The 17,489-nt window shown below is 38.2% G+C and overlaps 1 protein-coding gene across 1 annotated transcript; it reads right to left on the reverse strand.

Moving 5' to 3' along the window:
• Window positions 1–78: 78 nt before the first annotated feature.
• PPIL4 (peptidylprolyl isomerase like 4) lies at window positions 79–17,489 on the reverse strand. Its single transcript, XM_056486281.1, has 13 exons — window positions 17,374–17,489; window positions 16,834–16,901; window positions 16,684–16,748; window positions 14,768–14,885; window positions 12,747–12,889; window positions 12,421–12,517; window positions 10,883–10,999; window positions 9,865–9,989; window positions 8,777–8,843; window positions 7,878–7,989; window positions 6,268–6,364; window positions 5,480–5,618; window positions 79–359 (listed from the first exon to the last, which is right to left on the reverse strand). The coding sequence occupies exons 1-13, from the start codon at window positions 17,441–17,443 to the stop codon at window positions 138–140; spliced, it is 1,440 nt and encodes a 479-aa protein (XP_056342256.1). The 5' UTR covers window positions 17,444–17,489; the 3' UTR covers window positions 79–137.

Below are 17,489 nucleotides of genomic sequence, written 5' to 3' on the forward strand. Positions count from 1 at the left end.
AATGAGGGATATCAAACTATAAAATCTCACTGCATATTGCGGCCAGACACTACAGCAAGTATTACAGAAAAAACACTATCACAAAAGAAAAAAGTTAAATTTATTATTTTAGTTCTCCTCTGTCTTTTCCTTGTTCTTCATCTGTACTTGGACCTCTCTTTGTCTTTTGATTTCTTAGGACTTCTGCTTCTGTCTGCTTTTTTATCCCAGTCTCTTACTCGGATGTCTTCCCTGTATTTGTCTCTTTGTCTGCCGTAGGTGTAATCTCTCTCCTGAGAATGGCTGCGGCTCCGATGCCTGTCTTTCTTCTCGCTCTTGGTCCTCTCCCTACAGCGCTCTTCGTGCTTTCGGTCAGAATCCTGTCAAAGGAATTGCACACAAATGCAGTTACAAACAAGTACAGAAAACGTACAGAGGCACGAAGAGAACTAGAGAAAAGATGAGCTACCGCTGGTACTACCTTTAAGAGATTCACATCCATGATGATTTGAAAAAGGTAACACAAAAATACCCACTGAAACCCTCTGAAGAAGGGAAGTTTACAAGTAAGCTTCTGTCAGTGTTTATGGAAAAAAGCATGGCTGTTAGGCACACTTCTTGTACTGTCTAAGGAGTTTGAGCAAAAATTGTTTATGTCAGGGACTCCATTCAGATGGATATGATCAAACTCTTCACAAGAATCAAACAAGTCTTGTAAGCCAGATTTGGATTTCAGATTTTTTTGACCTAAGCAATGCAAATATTTCCATAAATTTTGGTTCAATGCCCCACAGGCACTCCAGTGTTATGCAGATGCATAACATATCTTAAGACCTGCCTGTAATAATTCTTAATGGCCTAAATTCTAGGTTTCAGCAAAATTAACAACCTGACAGTTTAATATCACTATATATGCTAATAAAGAGATACAATTTTATGGACTTTAATAACAACTCTGTTAAGCACAAATCAATATTAAAAAAAATAAGTTAAGAAAAATGTCTGCATTAAATTACACAGTATTTCTTTCCTCATTTCAGATATTTTTCTAGAGGTGTACCAAGACAGCAGCCTTCACAACTGTATGGTTAAAACCTATACTCCATGTACAAATAAGCAAACTTCAATTATTTACAAGAATGGTGAAAAAAACTCTACTTTAAACAGAGATTTTATGCAGAAAGCCAGCAACTGAGGTGGTTCCCAAAGTTAACATCACCTTTAGAATGACAACAATAATGCTAAAATTACTAGGGTTACAATAAGCAACACAAACCCCCTGGATAAACAGACACATAAATAATCATAGGTTTGATCTATAACAAAAACATTCTGCTACTGCTAGATGCAGAAACCTCACTGGTGGCCAAATGCCTATTTCACATCTTTACTGTCAAACTTTATTTCAGTACAGATTTTAAAAACTGGATCTACCAAAAACACTCAGTGGTGCTTCCTGCTACTTTTAAGAGCTTTGTCCATCCATTCTCGAAATGATGCACAGCCATATTGCTCCTGTACCCACAAGCCTCACTCTCCAGATGTCTGAAAAAGCCAATAGGTTTCAAGCCCCTCTGTGACAAGGCCTGAGTAAACATCAGATGATGGACATGCTTGGTGGAGGGGTAGACAGGAACAAGGCAAAAAGTATTGGCCAGAAAACCAAATGGTGGGCTTGGTGTATGGCTGCCTTCTAACTGGTTTGTTGCTGGAGTTTCCTCCCAGCACATGGGAGAAACAGGAGAAAAGCAGGACAGCACTCAGTTGAACAATCTACCAAGTGTTTACTAGAGACAAGGCTACTGGCCAACTGGGGGCAAGGAACAGGTTAGTGAACATTTCAAACTACAGACAAATAGCCCACACTGAATGTCATAGAAAAGGACAGCTTGCTGAAAGGATCAGAAGTCATACAAGTATTGAGTTAAACAACTACAGTGACCACAAAAGCATTTCAGGTACAGGTGTACATGACAAGTCTGAAAGTGACACAACAAAGTCCCCACAGTAGCTAATATGATCACAATGTAAAGAAAAAAATGGGCAATTTGAATTAATAGAATGAATGGCATATTTATTTCTTGCCAGCGTAAGTTACATTTCCCTTAAATAAGATTTTTCATTTTAAAGTCTTTGGCATAGAAAAAAGTCCATTTTTAAAACACACTAAATTACTAAAAATAATGGCATTTTGAAACCAAATTTTCATACCCAAACGTCAAAACCACGTTGTTTTAGAAGAAGAAGAAGAAAAAGATTAGTACTTAGAAACAGTCTCCTTTTTACAGCTGAAATTTGTATTTCTCAATCCAGGATCACAGCCTCTCATCAGTCAATGATTAAGTGATGATCACCCCAGTTCTTAATCCAGCAGTGTGCTGGAACACACATTAGGAAGGAAATAAGGAAAGAGGGAAAGATGTTTCTCTGGAAGTTCACGGCCAATTTTCCCAAAAGCAATAACTTGCTAAACAGCAGTCACAGGTGAAATAGCTAGAAATATCATGGCCACTGAAGCAGAATGCATATGCCACCTCTTACATACATTAGTTGTGTATGTAACACATAGTTAAAGGCTAAAAGCAGCAAACAAATAGAGAAGGCCTTTTCTGGGGGCAGATTTTGATAAAAGTTGCCCCTGAATATAAAGGGAACAGTATCCAACAAGCAGTAAAAGCAGGAAATCAAAACAAGAGAAATTGGTACCTCTGCCAAAACCATGGACTACAGAAATCAGAAATCAGGAAGTCCCTATGTCTCACCAAAATCTATTGGATAGGCTGTACTACTTCACAGATCCAGTTATCTTAAAAAATAAAATCCAAGAGAAAACACACAGAGAAAACTGGAAGGTGAACAAAGTCATTATACAGATCTCAGAAGGAAGCATGTTCTGTACTCAAAAAAACTCTACCAAATCCTATTCACAAACTCACATGGCAGTCCACCCTCCTGCCTCAGACCCACATCCTGTTACTTACTAAAAGCAAGCCACAGCACCCTACCTCTTCTACCTACTGGAATGGAGTCAAACAACACAAGACTCAAAAATATATTCTTGAAACATCAACACAGAGGCCAAAGATTCAGGAAACGGGTGTCAGACTAAGAAAAGGATGAGTCAAAATATACTAAAGAAAAAAAGTAACACCATCAAGAGAACAGAAAAACAACTCAACATCATGGAAACTATTGAGAAAATAAACCCCCTTCAAGTCATATCTAGAGTTGACAGCACAAACTGCAGTTCCAGTTTGCCAGAACTTCCCATTATAAGCCCCATATCTCTCTTAATTAAAATCTCTGCCACCCTATGGACTCGCAGTGGAAGTTTCTGTATGAAGCATGGCTACTGTGGTCTTTGCCTGATGAGTTATGGAAGGCCTGCTGCTGTTTTATTTTAAAGATCTTATCTCGAACACATTCAGTGATTCACAATATAGGGTTAAGGAAGAATGCTTTGTTTTTCAATACTAAAAATGCTACCATTCACTAAAAAGTTTCCATGCTGTTATGCTTGTGTTGGACTCAATATTGCCACTGAGTATATTCCACTTCAGGAACATGCCTGCTTCCCCTTAGTTTCACATATCATGCCCAAAGTATGAATAGAAAAAAATGAAATAAAATTAAAATTTTTTATATGCTAAACAGGTTTTGTCACCTAAGCTGCCTGCAGATTTCACTAGAGGTTGTGCCCAAAATACTGAGTCTGTGTAAGACTAGGTACATACTGCTCAGTATGTGCATACTGTACAGTAGACATTAATAAGAATATTCAAATCCAGAGAGAAAAATGCTTCCCAGAAATTAATTTTCACAGCTCCAAGAGGGAACTATGATGCTTGCCATCAGAGAATAGAAGTTAAGTCTCCATCTGTGATTTCAGGCATAAGAAAGCTAAACTACATACAGCAAAGTGGGTAAAAGTGACTAAGAAAGAAAGCTGTTGGAAAGAAGATACTAGAACACAGCAGCAGCAGACTATGAGAACAAACCACATCAGGAGCTGGTGACTAAATCACAAAAAGATACACATAAACACAGAGGAGATCACATAGACAAGCATCAGAATATGTTCTATTCCAGAACCTGAAAACCAGGAATCCCTCTGTCCTCATCCATGTTTTTGTGCTACGAAGTCTCACAGTCCCTTCACGATTAGAGCAGATGTTAACAACCTACTGCTGCCAGCACTTGTTGTGCCATCTGCAGGGGTGAAGACTTCTGAATGATTTTAAAGTGTTCTCTGCTGATAATGCATGACCAGCCAGTTCCACGGGTGTAATTCCTGAGCCATCAGGAACAAAGATTACCATCAAAAACACCTGTTTGAAGAAGGCTAAAGCAACAATCAGCTCAATAGGACAAAGTCTAAACCAACAATAGTCCACACCTCTAATATGCACATGCTGCAGTCAAGACTCTACTTACCTGAACAAGCCCCTCCCATCAACTCAAAGGACCCTGACTGAATTAGTACTGAGGCAAAAGGACTGTGTCCATGAATGAGCAATAGGGCTCACTGCTGGCACTGAAAGATTTTAATTGCTCATGTTCACGAGAAAAATTACTTCCAAACATCACAGCAAGAAGTGATGTATAAAAACAGAATCATGTATGCTTTGTGTACACAGAACTTTCAGCAGTACTCAAAACTCAGGATGGGACAATAGCCTTATCTGCTGTGTCTGAAACCTTTTCACTTTCTGTGAAGTTGCTAGAAGACAGCTTTGTTCTCACTCATAAAGCTTGCACTGTTAAAATACTGGGGTTTGGTTTTCTTCGTTTTCAGCTTAGCTCAACTGTTCCTAATGCTCACTTCAGCAGTGTTTAACCCTCCACTTTCTCACTGCAGAATGTGCCATATTTTGAGTATCCCAAGTTGACAGAAATGTGGGAATTCTGTCCTGACAGGCTGCAGTGGAACTAATGAATGACAGAATTATTGTCTCCTGGTGCTGTCCTCGACAGCCCCAGCCTCACAGCACCATAGGCTTGCACATTCCAGATGCAAGCAAATTCACACACAGATTTTACGCAAACACTTCCAAAACAGTGAAGGACAAATACAAAAAGATAACTTAAAGATCATATTCCCAACTCCATACAGAAAAAACCCAACATATGATGGTCTGGCAAGAAAATGAGACATAGTCTACAGTCATGTAATATGATTACTACTTTATGACTAGGAATATGTGAACAACAGGTTCAAAGTGCTGAATATACCCCACTTTACAAGAGGCTACATTGCCTCTTCGGCATGTTTTGGCAAAAAAACATCTAGACACGCCAAGCTTCAAAAGTCCATGAGGATTTGAAATCCCCTTTCATAATCAAATATTAACATAAACAGGTTTATGTAGGTTTACAACTGCTATATTTTACACAGGACTTTGCATGCTGTGTCCTTATTCAAAATCAGACTTTTTTCCTGGCTTCTTTTATGAAGAAAACAATCAATAGGTATTAAGTTAATGCATGAACTGTCAAGTACCTTAGATTTTTTGGTCCTCTTGTCATCATCTTCATCTTCAGAATGGTGGTGCTTTTTCTTCTTCTGTTTTTTAGCCAAGTGCGACTGACTTGTGTGAGACTCTTCTACATCCTCATCCAGAACAAGGTCATACTTGGCACTGATGGTGCTGGTTAAGGACAGATCTGTTTCCCAATATCAGTAAGGAGCAGAACACAACAGGCCAGGAAGCAAACCAATTCCTGTTCGTCCAACAAGAGTTTACTAAGACTTAACACATATTTCAGTCAGAACACAGTTATACACATGGATAAAAAAAGAATTAGCTGTGTTACAATGACTGAAGTCTGTCCTGTCAAACAGTACAGCCAGGCTGCATTCTCCTTTCTCTTCTGTGCATTCTCTTCTGTGGATATCTGAACAAGCTATGGTGTTTTCTCTCATGCTCACCACAAGCAAAGTATAACCTTAGAGAATGATTTAATTACTAGTACGGTCTCATCTCAGATATAGAAGGACCCATCTGAAACTACTTAAAAACTCTGATATGCCATATGTCATTCCAGGGCTGTGGACTTGGAACATTATTTACCTGCAAACAACATGGAAGCGAAACAGCATATTTTGATTTGACTAAATGAATCAAAGTGAAAACCACAAAATATTAAATTCTATCTCAAACTCCAAATGGTTATATGAGGTAGCAGGGAAACATCCATTTGGCAGGCTTTAAAAATATGAAGTTTTTTCCAGGCTGTTTTCATAAACTCTACTTAATTCAAAAAGTACCTTTGACCAGAAAAGGATACTCTTGCTTTGGTTTTACTTTTTCTTTCAGAGCAAATTTCGAAGGTTTGTCACGTTCCTTCTCATAGTCCTTGAAATCTTCCTTGGTATATCGCCCACCTGTCCACAGAAAAATATATTCATTTCACTCCACCCACAAACACAACCAAGACTGACAACTATCATTAAGTTCTGATAATGATTCAGGGGCTCTTTATAACCATAGACAACTCCACAGCAGGATACAGTTCCAGAAACAACACTGACATCTGCACAACTGAGGAGAAGAGAGCAGAACAAGTTGCTTTGTCCTTTTGCTTGCAGATTCCATTAAACAATATCCAGCTTTCCCCTCATTCATGTCCAGCAGAGACAATACGTGAAGAGGATCACAAAGTAGGATTCAGCAACTGGCTTAGTTGCTGTTTCAGGTCCTATATCACACTACTTAAAATTCTGTTAGCATGAAAGCCCACAGACTGTTCTCGTCTTTTTGCTCTGGTCTGCATTGAGGGAAACTTCTAAGACAGCTACAGCTCAAGAACTCAAACAGAAAACTACGAAAAGAAAAAGTTCACATCTAGATTTAAAGAGGGACACGATAGATTTCAGTTTCCATTCGCTCACTGAAATACCAGTGCCCAGATCAGAAAACTACGGCAACGTGCTGCCCTCTCACGGCCACGGTTAGAACTGCAGCGCTCACCGGCTAGGCCAGAAACCACTGCCGAGGATGGAAGGTCACTTTTGGGTACCATACAAGCACAAGACACTATAGATAACTTTCCAATACTTTGGACAATTTAGACCTCACATAAGGTTTCACACCCAGGTATTCAATACAGGATGCACTGCAACACCTGGTACAGACAGAATACAGAGTCAGCTCTGCACAGGACACGTTCCAGTATCTCCAGTATCCAGTATCAGTGCTCATGGCCACAACTCTACCTGGAGAAACTGTATGCCAGCAACTGAGGGCTGACTGCATTTTTAGAAGAAGACACACAGAATGTCACCAATGCAATGCACAGACACCTCTCCAAGTCCACTGTTTTCCTCATGCCACCAGTAATCAAATATCCACTGCATCCACTTCTTCCACCACCCTTTTCGTCAAAACATCCTCAAACACCCAAAATTTGGTTTCTGTAACGTACAAGCTGCCATGCACTATGTTTGACCTACAAGAGGTGAAGAGCAGAAATCCCTGGCCTGAATACTGACTTTTTCTTGTATACTTGTATATATACTTGTATAATATTATTATTGTATACTAATATATAGACTATTATACAATGAATAAACTAGAAAATAACAATGATTACTTTGCTAATTAAAAAAAATCATGCCCCAAGTTTGAGATGAAAAAAATATTTTAGTGAAAAAATACAGTGGCTAAAAAGATAATCAGTGGCAGTGCAATGCTCATGTAAGAGTAGGAAATCCTTCCACTTTTTCTTATGAAACAAGTGAAGAGCTAATAACTGTGTTGCTCTATTTACTGCAGTACCAGGAACATTTATATGCCTGAAGATGGAACGATTTAAACTCATAACTCTTAATATAATGCTAAGTTTAGAAGTCGTGGATTATTAAGTTATGAGGATCAAAGAATTGCAAATATACCTACCTTTTCCCTTCCATTTAATCTTTGCAACAGACTGGCTAAAATCCACATGTATCCGTCTGTCATCTATCAGCACATTGTCCATTTTGAAGTAGGCTTTCTCACAGTCTTCCTCCTGATATTAACCAGGTGAGTCACAATTATTTCATAGAAATATTCACTGAAGAGCTCAAACACAAATTCAACTGCTTAGTGGCACACATTTCTTTCTGAAACTGCCTAGAGCATCACACATATTTCAAAATAAATAGTTATGCTTTGTATGAATATCAGCATTTCAATTCCCAATGCTTCAGTTCATTTCACTATTTTAAAAATTTGCCAATCCAGCCACACGTTTGGCAGATGTAATACATTCAGAAAAAAAAGGAAAATAGAACAACTGACAGAAGTTCCATTTTAACTACATAAGTAGGCTTATGAAAAGTGAGAACACTTTCCAGTGTTTTCCTCACAGATGAGGGATACCAGCACATACAAAGCTACATAACACCAAGAGAACTATTGCCATTAATCTCACAGTAAGGGCAATGTATTGATACAGCAAGCATCATTCACAAGCCCAGAAGAAAAAACTACTGTACTCATGGATTCCATACACCCCTCCTTTCTCTAACTCTTCAGTCTTAATGCACTCTGGGGAAAACAGGGACCTGATCCCCTCCCACTGGTTTTAAGACAGCCTAAGTTCCTTTTTGTACTGGCTGCTCAAACAGGAAGACTTAAATGCTTGCCTTATTTAGGACCTACAGCTTCTATAACAAAGTTATAGCTTCTCTCAGTATAAGAAAATATTAGCTATTCCACACTTAGAGATATCAGTGTTTTTCCTAAATGGAAGTATACCAAAAAGGGGCTTTTACAAGCAGGATCTACATAGAGTTTGTACCTAAAACCCATACCTTTTCAAACTCAATGAAAGCATAACAAAGAGATTCACCAGTCTTCCAGTCCCGGATCACTTCACAACTGAAAAAATTATATGAAATTAAAATGTCAACATTATTGGAGCAAAAAAATGTAGGGTAGGAAAACACTGCTTAAAAGGGAGTGTAAGAGCTCAAAAAATAACCCAAAAACCCCAACCAACAAAACTGAATCATCTTGAAGGTATAAAAACATTTGCTTCTGAGACCCCCTACTGCAATAAAAAATGTATGAGACATTGTTTTGAGCAATTACACTAAACTAACACGTGGTTACCATGAAGCACAGAACTAGAGATGAATTTCTAATCAGTGAAACAAAATATATTTTCCAACATTACTGTTCCAAAACTGTTCCACTACAAATCTGTAGTTTCTTCAAAACTGTGTGCAATTCTGATTCTCTCCTCTTGAGATGAAAACAAAAGAACAGGAGAAGGACAAGAAAAATGAAACAAGGTAATTAAGTCTCTACTATGAAGAAGCATGAATATGTTGGTTAGTGCTTTTAGCAAGAAAATAAAAAACCTTGGGATATAGAATAGAGGAGCGTATGAAAACAGATTTCATTGCCCATCCTGTCTTTTGATAGCAGTACTGGGAGGAATCAGATGAAACCACTAGAAGCCAAGGTGAAAACTGAGAAGGGCAGCAGGATAGAGGAACACCTTACAAGGAGTGTATCAGATGACACAGACAGTAGGTGCTTTATCCCAAACCACACATAGTCCCACAGAAAAGAAAAATCAAGAGACTCTATCCAGCTTACTGAGCATCTGACATAAAAACTGCTGAAAGGAGTGAGAGGATGGGGGCAGGGAGGAGTGTCATATGCTTTCTTGATTCCTACACTTCCTTAGGCTTTCCTTAAAACCACTCCTGGGGACAAAATAGTCATCCAGCTAAATCTGCTTTTGTATCCACATTGTTGTGGTCTTTCTCCAAACAGAGCACAAAGCTCCTGAGACAGACAGCAGACTATTCCTTTACAGCCAAACCTAAACAGACTGGGAGGAATCAATTTCAGTTTCAACAAAGAAGGTTTTCTTTTTTATCATAATTACCTTTTAATGGGACCAAATCGTGAAAATATTATCTCCAGGTCTTCACCTGTGGTCACAGGATTCAGTTTACAAACAAACAGCACATTTTCTGGTGGCTTGATGTCTGCATCTGGTAAGTCTCCCACCTGGGATACAGACAGAAGACATTCATCACTTCTGCCTAAAGCTCTCTACAGGCAGCACAGCACACTCGGAACACACCTTTTACATGATCTCACGTTCCTACCAAAATCAAAACTTAATAAAATATTTTTGCCCCTCAGTGTCACAAAAAGAGTGTTTTCTACAACATGTAAAATTTATTTGCAATTCTGCCACTGGACTTCATGGAAGTTCACAAATATGTTCTACTTTGCTTTTTCTGTTCTTAGCATAACAGAAAGTTCTAAAAGTTGGAAGTGCACCCTTTTTGTCCCTATATATCTTCTGCAACACTGTGGCCAGATCAGGCTTGGTCTTGTAATCAGTCTCTGCTGCAAACTATTCACCATAAATTTGAATTTGGTAGTTGTAAGGAAGTGAAATGGAACCACTCATCCTTCAATGATGTGTATTCTTTTTTTAATTTTCCTTTCTTTCTTTAAAAACAAAAACAAAAAACAAAAAAAAACTTCAAAGTCTGTTTACAATTTTTATTACTATGGAGTTTAACACTGTATGCACTGGCAGTAGTTTGTCACAAATTAGCTCAGCTCTCTCCCACACAGGCTAAACCTTTTCCAGGATTGCAGGTATTCCAGCAGTATACTATGTATGTTACATTTTTTAACTGGATGCATTTCTACAAAGCCTCCACTGGCACACTCTGACAATGAAGTACCTCCAGTTTTATCAGAAAACCACAACAACACAAGTGCTTGTGGTCAATCCTTTCATTGTACAACAGATATTTAGTATCAGGTTCTGAAACATGATATCATCATCAGATAAGTAATTCCAAGATAAGTAATACACATCCACCTAGACATGCACACACACTGGTATAAAATCTAAAAGGTAAATACAGAAAGAGGTTCACCATTTCCAGAAGAATGGCACGAGTTTTTGCTTCTTTTTCTGCCTGAACTTCTTCTATTTCATCTGCAGACCGTCCTTTCATGTCATCAATTTCTTCATCTGCTCCTATTCTGCCACTCTGAAAAATGAAGGAAAATGTTATTTATTACCACGCCATGGCCAAAAATTCTTTCTCACTTTCCAACTATTATTTGGATGACCTCTCCCCTCACCCCTCTAGACATGAAAAATGCTTAAGCATTGTATGTCTGCAGAACTGGTCTTCCATTCTGTTCTTCCCACTTAGATGAGGGAAAAAAAAAAAGAGAGAGAAGCTGTTATCTTCACATTTCAAGCGTTGTGAACTATTTCTGAATCTTTTTGACCAGTCTGAACCACATTCAGTGAGGTATTCTAAATCCTTTTACATATACCCACCTAATACTCAACATCTCACCACAAGTGTCAACTCATTTCTAATCCAGGGAACTCCTGCCACAAATGAAGGTAAGGAACACTGCAAATATCTGCTGTGTCTAGCAAGACATTAAATAGAACATAGCACAATAATAATTTTGTTTTAATATATCTATACCTATGCAGGACTTGAAGATTAAATTTTTCTCCTCACCAGCATCTCTAGAATGCTGTCTTTCTTCTAGACACTTCTATGCTTAAAGGGGTATCCTTGGACATGCTATGAGAGAAATAAACCTCAGTATGAGTCTTCATATCTCTATGCTCCTGGCAGTGAGCTACAAAATACTTAATATATCTGAAGGTACATCAGAGATTAACTACAGTGCACATATCATGAAACCCTCATTTCAATCTTGTATCTATTAAGCTTAAAAATAAACAATATTCTCTCTAGTTAATTAATTCATTACTTGAAACAAGTGTTTCCACACAAGGAAATAATCTCACACACAACTTCTGTAACTGCATACTATGAGTAAATTATTAATAAATGCAATTATTTTTTAGAAAATTCCTTAAGTTTGAACAAATAGCCCACAGTAGTATGTGTACCTGCACATACAACTCTAAGATGACCAAGATTACTTCCATTGAAACACAGCCTATTCACATTTAAAAGAAAAACAGAAGTAACCATTTTCATATGAATAAATGTTAGGTATATTTTGTCTTCTGAGTATACAGAAAACTGGTAATTACCAACGTTGAATATTCTGAACATTCTGCTTATCTACAATGTAAATAGAAACCAAAAATACAGCTTTCCAACATAACTCTATTAGAGCCACAGCAGGGGAGGGTACCCAAGATATGCTTTTATCCTTCTCTTGAAAGGTTAAGCAGCTGTGTTTGACTAAACACAGCAGTAGCTCCAAATAAACTGACAAGCATTTGACATATCAGAAATCAAGCTGGCACAGCAGAACACCTCCTGCGTGAAAAAATGTGTAGTTCTTTTAGGACATAGATTTGAGAGACAAAAATCTTGATTTCTTATTTTGGCCAAATCTGTGCTGGACATTAATTTAGATAGACTTATTTAATTATTTCTTCCAACTTTTCCCTGTCGCGAACACTCACGTCGAGCTGTTCCTTTGTAGGCTCTGGTGAACGATCAGGAACACACAAGCCAGGTGGATCATCAAAGGGATCGTCTAAAATTACTGTGTGGTTTATCCTTAGAGAAAACAAAATCAAGATCAGCATTGGTTACATGCAAGTAAAACTTGGTTTACCCAACTAACAGCAAACCAGCCCCACCAATTCTCAGCTGTATCCCAAACAACCAAATATCCTGTGTGCTTGTAAATACAAAAGCAGTGATGCTAGTTTCTAGTTCCCCAAAAGAAGCAAATTCATTCAATTACAATGTATTCCTCAAAAAGTAGGGGTAAAAGCAGTCACACCTGATATCTTGATATGGGATAAAATCCTTATCTACAAAGGTTTCATTAATTGTCTTCAATACATCCATGCCTTCTGTCACTTCCCCAAATACTGTATGTACACCATCAAGGTAATCCAGGTTTTCCCCTGTGGTAATGAGGAACTAAAAAAGAAGATACAAAACAAGGAACAGTAAATAGAAAAATCCAGGTTGTGATTTCTTTTTTTACCTTAACACTCTATCTGAATTCAGTAGGGGGAAAAAAAAACCTCTTCCCATCTTTTGTAGAAGATTGGTCTGAGAACATGGTGAGCCAATGTACAGACTCTGCAAGTGTCTGTGGGTGCAGCTCACTGGACCCTTCTGCGAATTGGTTTGAATTGGCAATGGGGCACAAAACCAGATGGGCAGAGTAGGAGCAAAGAGCTCTCTGCTGGGGAGGTTTGGTGAGCAGGACCAGTAAAGGTTATGACTGGCATCACAGCTGATGAAAGGGAAAGGACAGAAAGAGCAAGGTCACCCCTTGTGAGCTGAGGTCAAATCACCTGTTCACCAAGCAGTATTTGGCAGGTACTTTTTCAGAAATTTGGCAAAAAACTCCCATAGTACTATCTATACCTAATTCTATCCAGACTTTTTTCCCTTCTTCCCACAAGCCCTTGCCTCCTGAAAAACAGGATGCAGTAACATTAAGAAGTAGCACACACTGATTTAGATCAACTCGAACTGGCACTGGAAAGTATCTTACTGCAAATCAGATCTTTCACCTTAAGGCAAAACTGAAACTATAAAAATTGATACCAGCTGAGAATTTAGAAATTAAAGAGGGCACTTTATAATGGAGGAAGGACAAAACCATTGCACCCGCACTTTACAGTCTGACTGGTAGCATCCCGCTCCTCATTCTCTCTACAACACTGTTAAGACTGATTAGTACTTGGAATAGGTTACACTAAGCTACACTTTACTTTGTAGTTCCTTTCCAAATTTTTTCTTTTCCAAGGAAGAAGCTGCAATAGTATTCCTGGGAACAGCATTCATTTCCATATGCATGCATATACACTAGAAGGCTGCATCTTGTAAATACATACATACATATATATATATATATATATGCGTGTGTGTGTGTACATATATATATAAAAAAAGTAATCTCTTTGTCCTAAACCTCCAACCACACAATTTTCTATATACAATGCAGGGAACAGCATAATTACCTGTATATATTACAAGCTGCAGCTCGAATAAAACCCTACCTTTTTTTTGAATTGTTCTTTGATTATCAAAAATCCCTCTTTTTAAAAATTGAAAGATATGGATATTACAAGTGAGGCATTTAATTCATAGAAATTATAATGCACCTAAAATAATAATAATTTAGAATTAATAGTGTTCTATGAGCTTTAAATATAAAAAGCCTCACAAAGTAAGTAAAAAGAATTACCTACAGCAAAAACTTTGTGTGCATGAACAACAAACAAACAAAATAGCAAAGGGAATGAGATCACTTTCAAAAACTGTTTTATACCAGCATTGGGGTAAAACTGTAAACTTACATCATTAATGCACACTTTCAAGTAACCATACAGAAGAAACTGTGATATGATTTCAGTTTCCAAACTAACACAAAGTCATAACCAGAAATGTCAACACTATTTCAAAACTCAGTTTCCTTAATTTCGCTTCCATTTAACTAAAATTTTTTTTTCCTGACCATTTTATACATTAGCAAAATCACATCAAAGTATTAACATACAGAAATAAATAAAGGAAAAAAAATACAGGACTAAGTACTAGCAAATAAAATTAATCTAGGATAGGATTTCAATCTGAGCATTTAAATTCTTCTATCTGTAACCAAATACCCATTGACACCTGCAATGCTGTGCAAAATATGTAGCTATGGTGTTTTTTTTAATATGCCCTTTGACTCTATTACAAGATGCTATTGACACGACAGTGTCATTGCTCTGCAGCTTCTGTAAACTCATGGAACCTTCATGTTAGTTATTTAGCCATGTACCAACCCCATATGCTGACCTGTGATCCATGCTGATCACTGCCATTGTTCACCATTGACACAGTTCCCTTCTTCTTGTGCTTGATCCTCGGCACCTTTTCTGCCTCAAAAAATCTGGCTTGATCACCATACAGTTGACTAAAAAAACATATATAACAGGTATGTTACAAGAAAAAGGAATTTTTAAAAATGAGCTAATCAAACATTGTAAAACTGTAAATGACATCTCAAAAAATTTTTACATTTCACATTTACATTAGGCCTTCAAATAAACCTAGATTCTACATTGCACCCATGAAGGTATTTATGCACCTTACACTTTCACTGTTTATATTACAAGGAACTACAAATTTTTCTCTGGACATTTCACAGAGGCTTTTTGGGGGGTGGGAAATGTATACTTATATATTTTTAAATACAGTATATAACATTTTTCTGAGGCACGAAGGAACTTCACATTTTAAGCAGGTTCTGCAAAAATAAGTTATTCCACGCTGTAAAAATGCAGCCATTTACATAAAAAATTTATCTCCCAAGAGAAACAGAAAACCAATATATCTATGTGTAAAATCAGTTCATCATACAGACAGGACTACATACAGTAATTTGGGATATATGGGATATAGCAAATTGCTGCATTCTTTTTAATTTTTTATGTCTAACCCTGATACTACTTATTTTGTCTCACTCCATAAACTGACAGAGGCATGATCAATAACGATATTTGCCCAAATTTAAGGACAGTGTTGTGTTTAAACTCATTTTCTAAGCATGTGTTGCCTCTGTGAAAAGAGGATTCAAATTAAACTTTGCCTGCAAGAATAGAAACTTCAGTTTCATGGACGGCAGCAGAAGCAAACAGTTACAAAAGAAAACTGACCTTCTCCATGCTACTGCCAGACAGGATCTGACACTCTCTCATCACACTGTACTTCCCCATTTGCCATACCAGTAAGTTTCAGAAGACTTGTAACATATCAAAACAAACTTAATTTACTTGTGTGCAGAGACAGATCAAGTCTGGCAAGTTTACCTACCGAGATTTGCATCTGCTTAGCACAGTTACACTGCTTCCAAGACCATCAGAGGGTGATTCATGGATCCATGAGTTCCAGGTTTTGTATTTAAGCGGCTCTGACAGACTGACTTAAAAAAGCCGACACTAGTCTAGCAACACTGTTTCTATTCCAGCTGAACTCTTTTATAGCTGTATATTGTATTCCCCAGCATCTCCCCGGTAATTAGTCTGCTCTGTAATTTTAATTCTACTTTTAACAACTATTTCAAATTAATCATATAGAACACATGCACTTTAACGTCATCCTAGATGTCTGAATGATTTCTTCAACTCTTGTCTCCGTGACCACTGAAAACTTCTTGAACAAATAAGAAATTGCATTTCTTTATAAACAGTCAACGTGACTAAAACAGACTGAAGTAAGGGGATCACTGTCTTATACACAGAGGAAACCAAGTATAGCCTCCATGCTCCACTCATGCTCAATTTAGTACATTTTGTTATAATAATAAATGTATTCAAAATGCTAATTGATTCTGTCTTCTACAGAGCATTTTAGTTACGATACTTTTCTTACCAAACATACAGTTATTTGCCAGCTTTTAAACAGAGAGAAATGTATGTACAAGTTGCTACCTGTAACATCATTTCTAAGGTCAGAGACAGAATAATGTCCAGGAAAAAAACAGTGAATGGCCAAAGGCAGCATAGAAATTAAAAAGCTATCTAAGTATGAAAAACAAAGAAGCTTATGCATCAACATTTTTATTTCCCACCAGTAACTGTGCCCCAAGAAAGCTGAAGACAATCTAACTGGAACTCCTACTCCCTTACACAAATTCTCCATTGAGAAATATATGTATATATATATATATATATACACGTATGTATGTATCATTTTTATACATAAACACTTACCAAAATATGGATTCCCCTCCACGGCCAGTTCCCATGGGGTCTCCAGTTTGGATAATGAAATCCCTCTGTCACAAAGGAGAATACATAAGATATTGCTCTGACGTTTGTGATTTTAAACCAACCAAAAAACAAGGAACTGAGAATACTCACCTGTACATTATAAATAAGACAATAGTTGTAGTACTTGACTTTGCAGAGCTTCAGGAAATTCAGACAAGCTGCAAGAAATCATACCAACATTTACAAAGGAAACGCCAGATACAATAAGAATAGATAAAACTGAAATCCAGTTTAAAGTGCAGAAAAGTGGTTTTGGAGCAGACTGTGTCGAGACTTACCGGGGTACAACCTATAAACGCTGAGAGAAATGCTCAAAGGACACGTAACATTTCCTCTCTTCCTACAAATCATCTCTAGCGGTTCAAAAACCCTAAACACGGCTAGTTATACAGAAACACTTCCCCCCTCCCTTCCCCCCCTTTCTTTCCAAACGCTTGAGAAAGATGCTCCCGGCATCCCTTCGATTTAGCGATATTACATCAGTGGCCGCAAGCGCTGACTGCATCCCTGCATCCCCCGGCCTCTGTCCCGCTCGAGGCCGCCCGCTGCCCGCGCAGCCGGGGCGCTCAGGGGCGAGCCCGGTGCCGGCGGGGCCCGGGGAAGGCCGGTGCCGGCGGGCTCGGCTCGTACCGCGGGGCCGCTCCTCCGTGTACAGGTCGATGACCAGGTCGCCCACCGTGGTCTCCAGCAGCACCGCCATGGCCGCGCGCGCCACAGCCCGCCCCCGCGGATGGCGCGCCCCCTGC

Source organism: Oenanthe melanoleuca, chromosome 3, assembly GCF_029582105.1.
Source record: "Oenanthe melanoleuca isolate GR-GAL-2019-014 chromosome 3, OMel1.0, whole genome shotgun sequence".
Taxonomy (NCBI): domain Eukaryota; kingdom Metazoa; phylum Chordata; class Aves; order Passeriformes; family Muscicapidae; genus Oenanthe; species Oenanthe melanoleuca.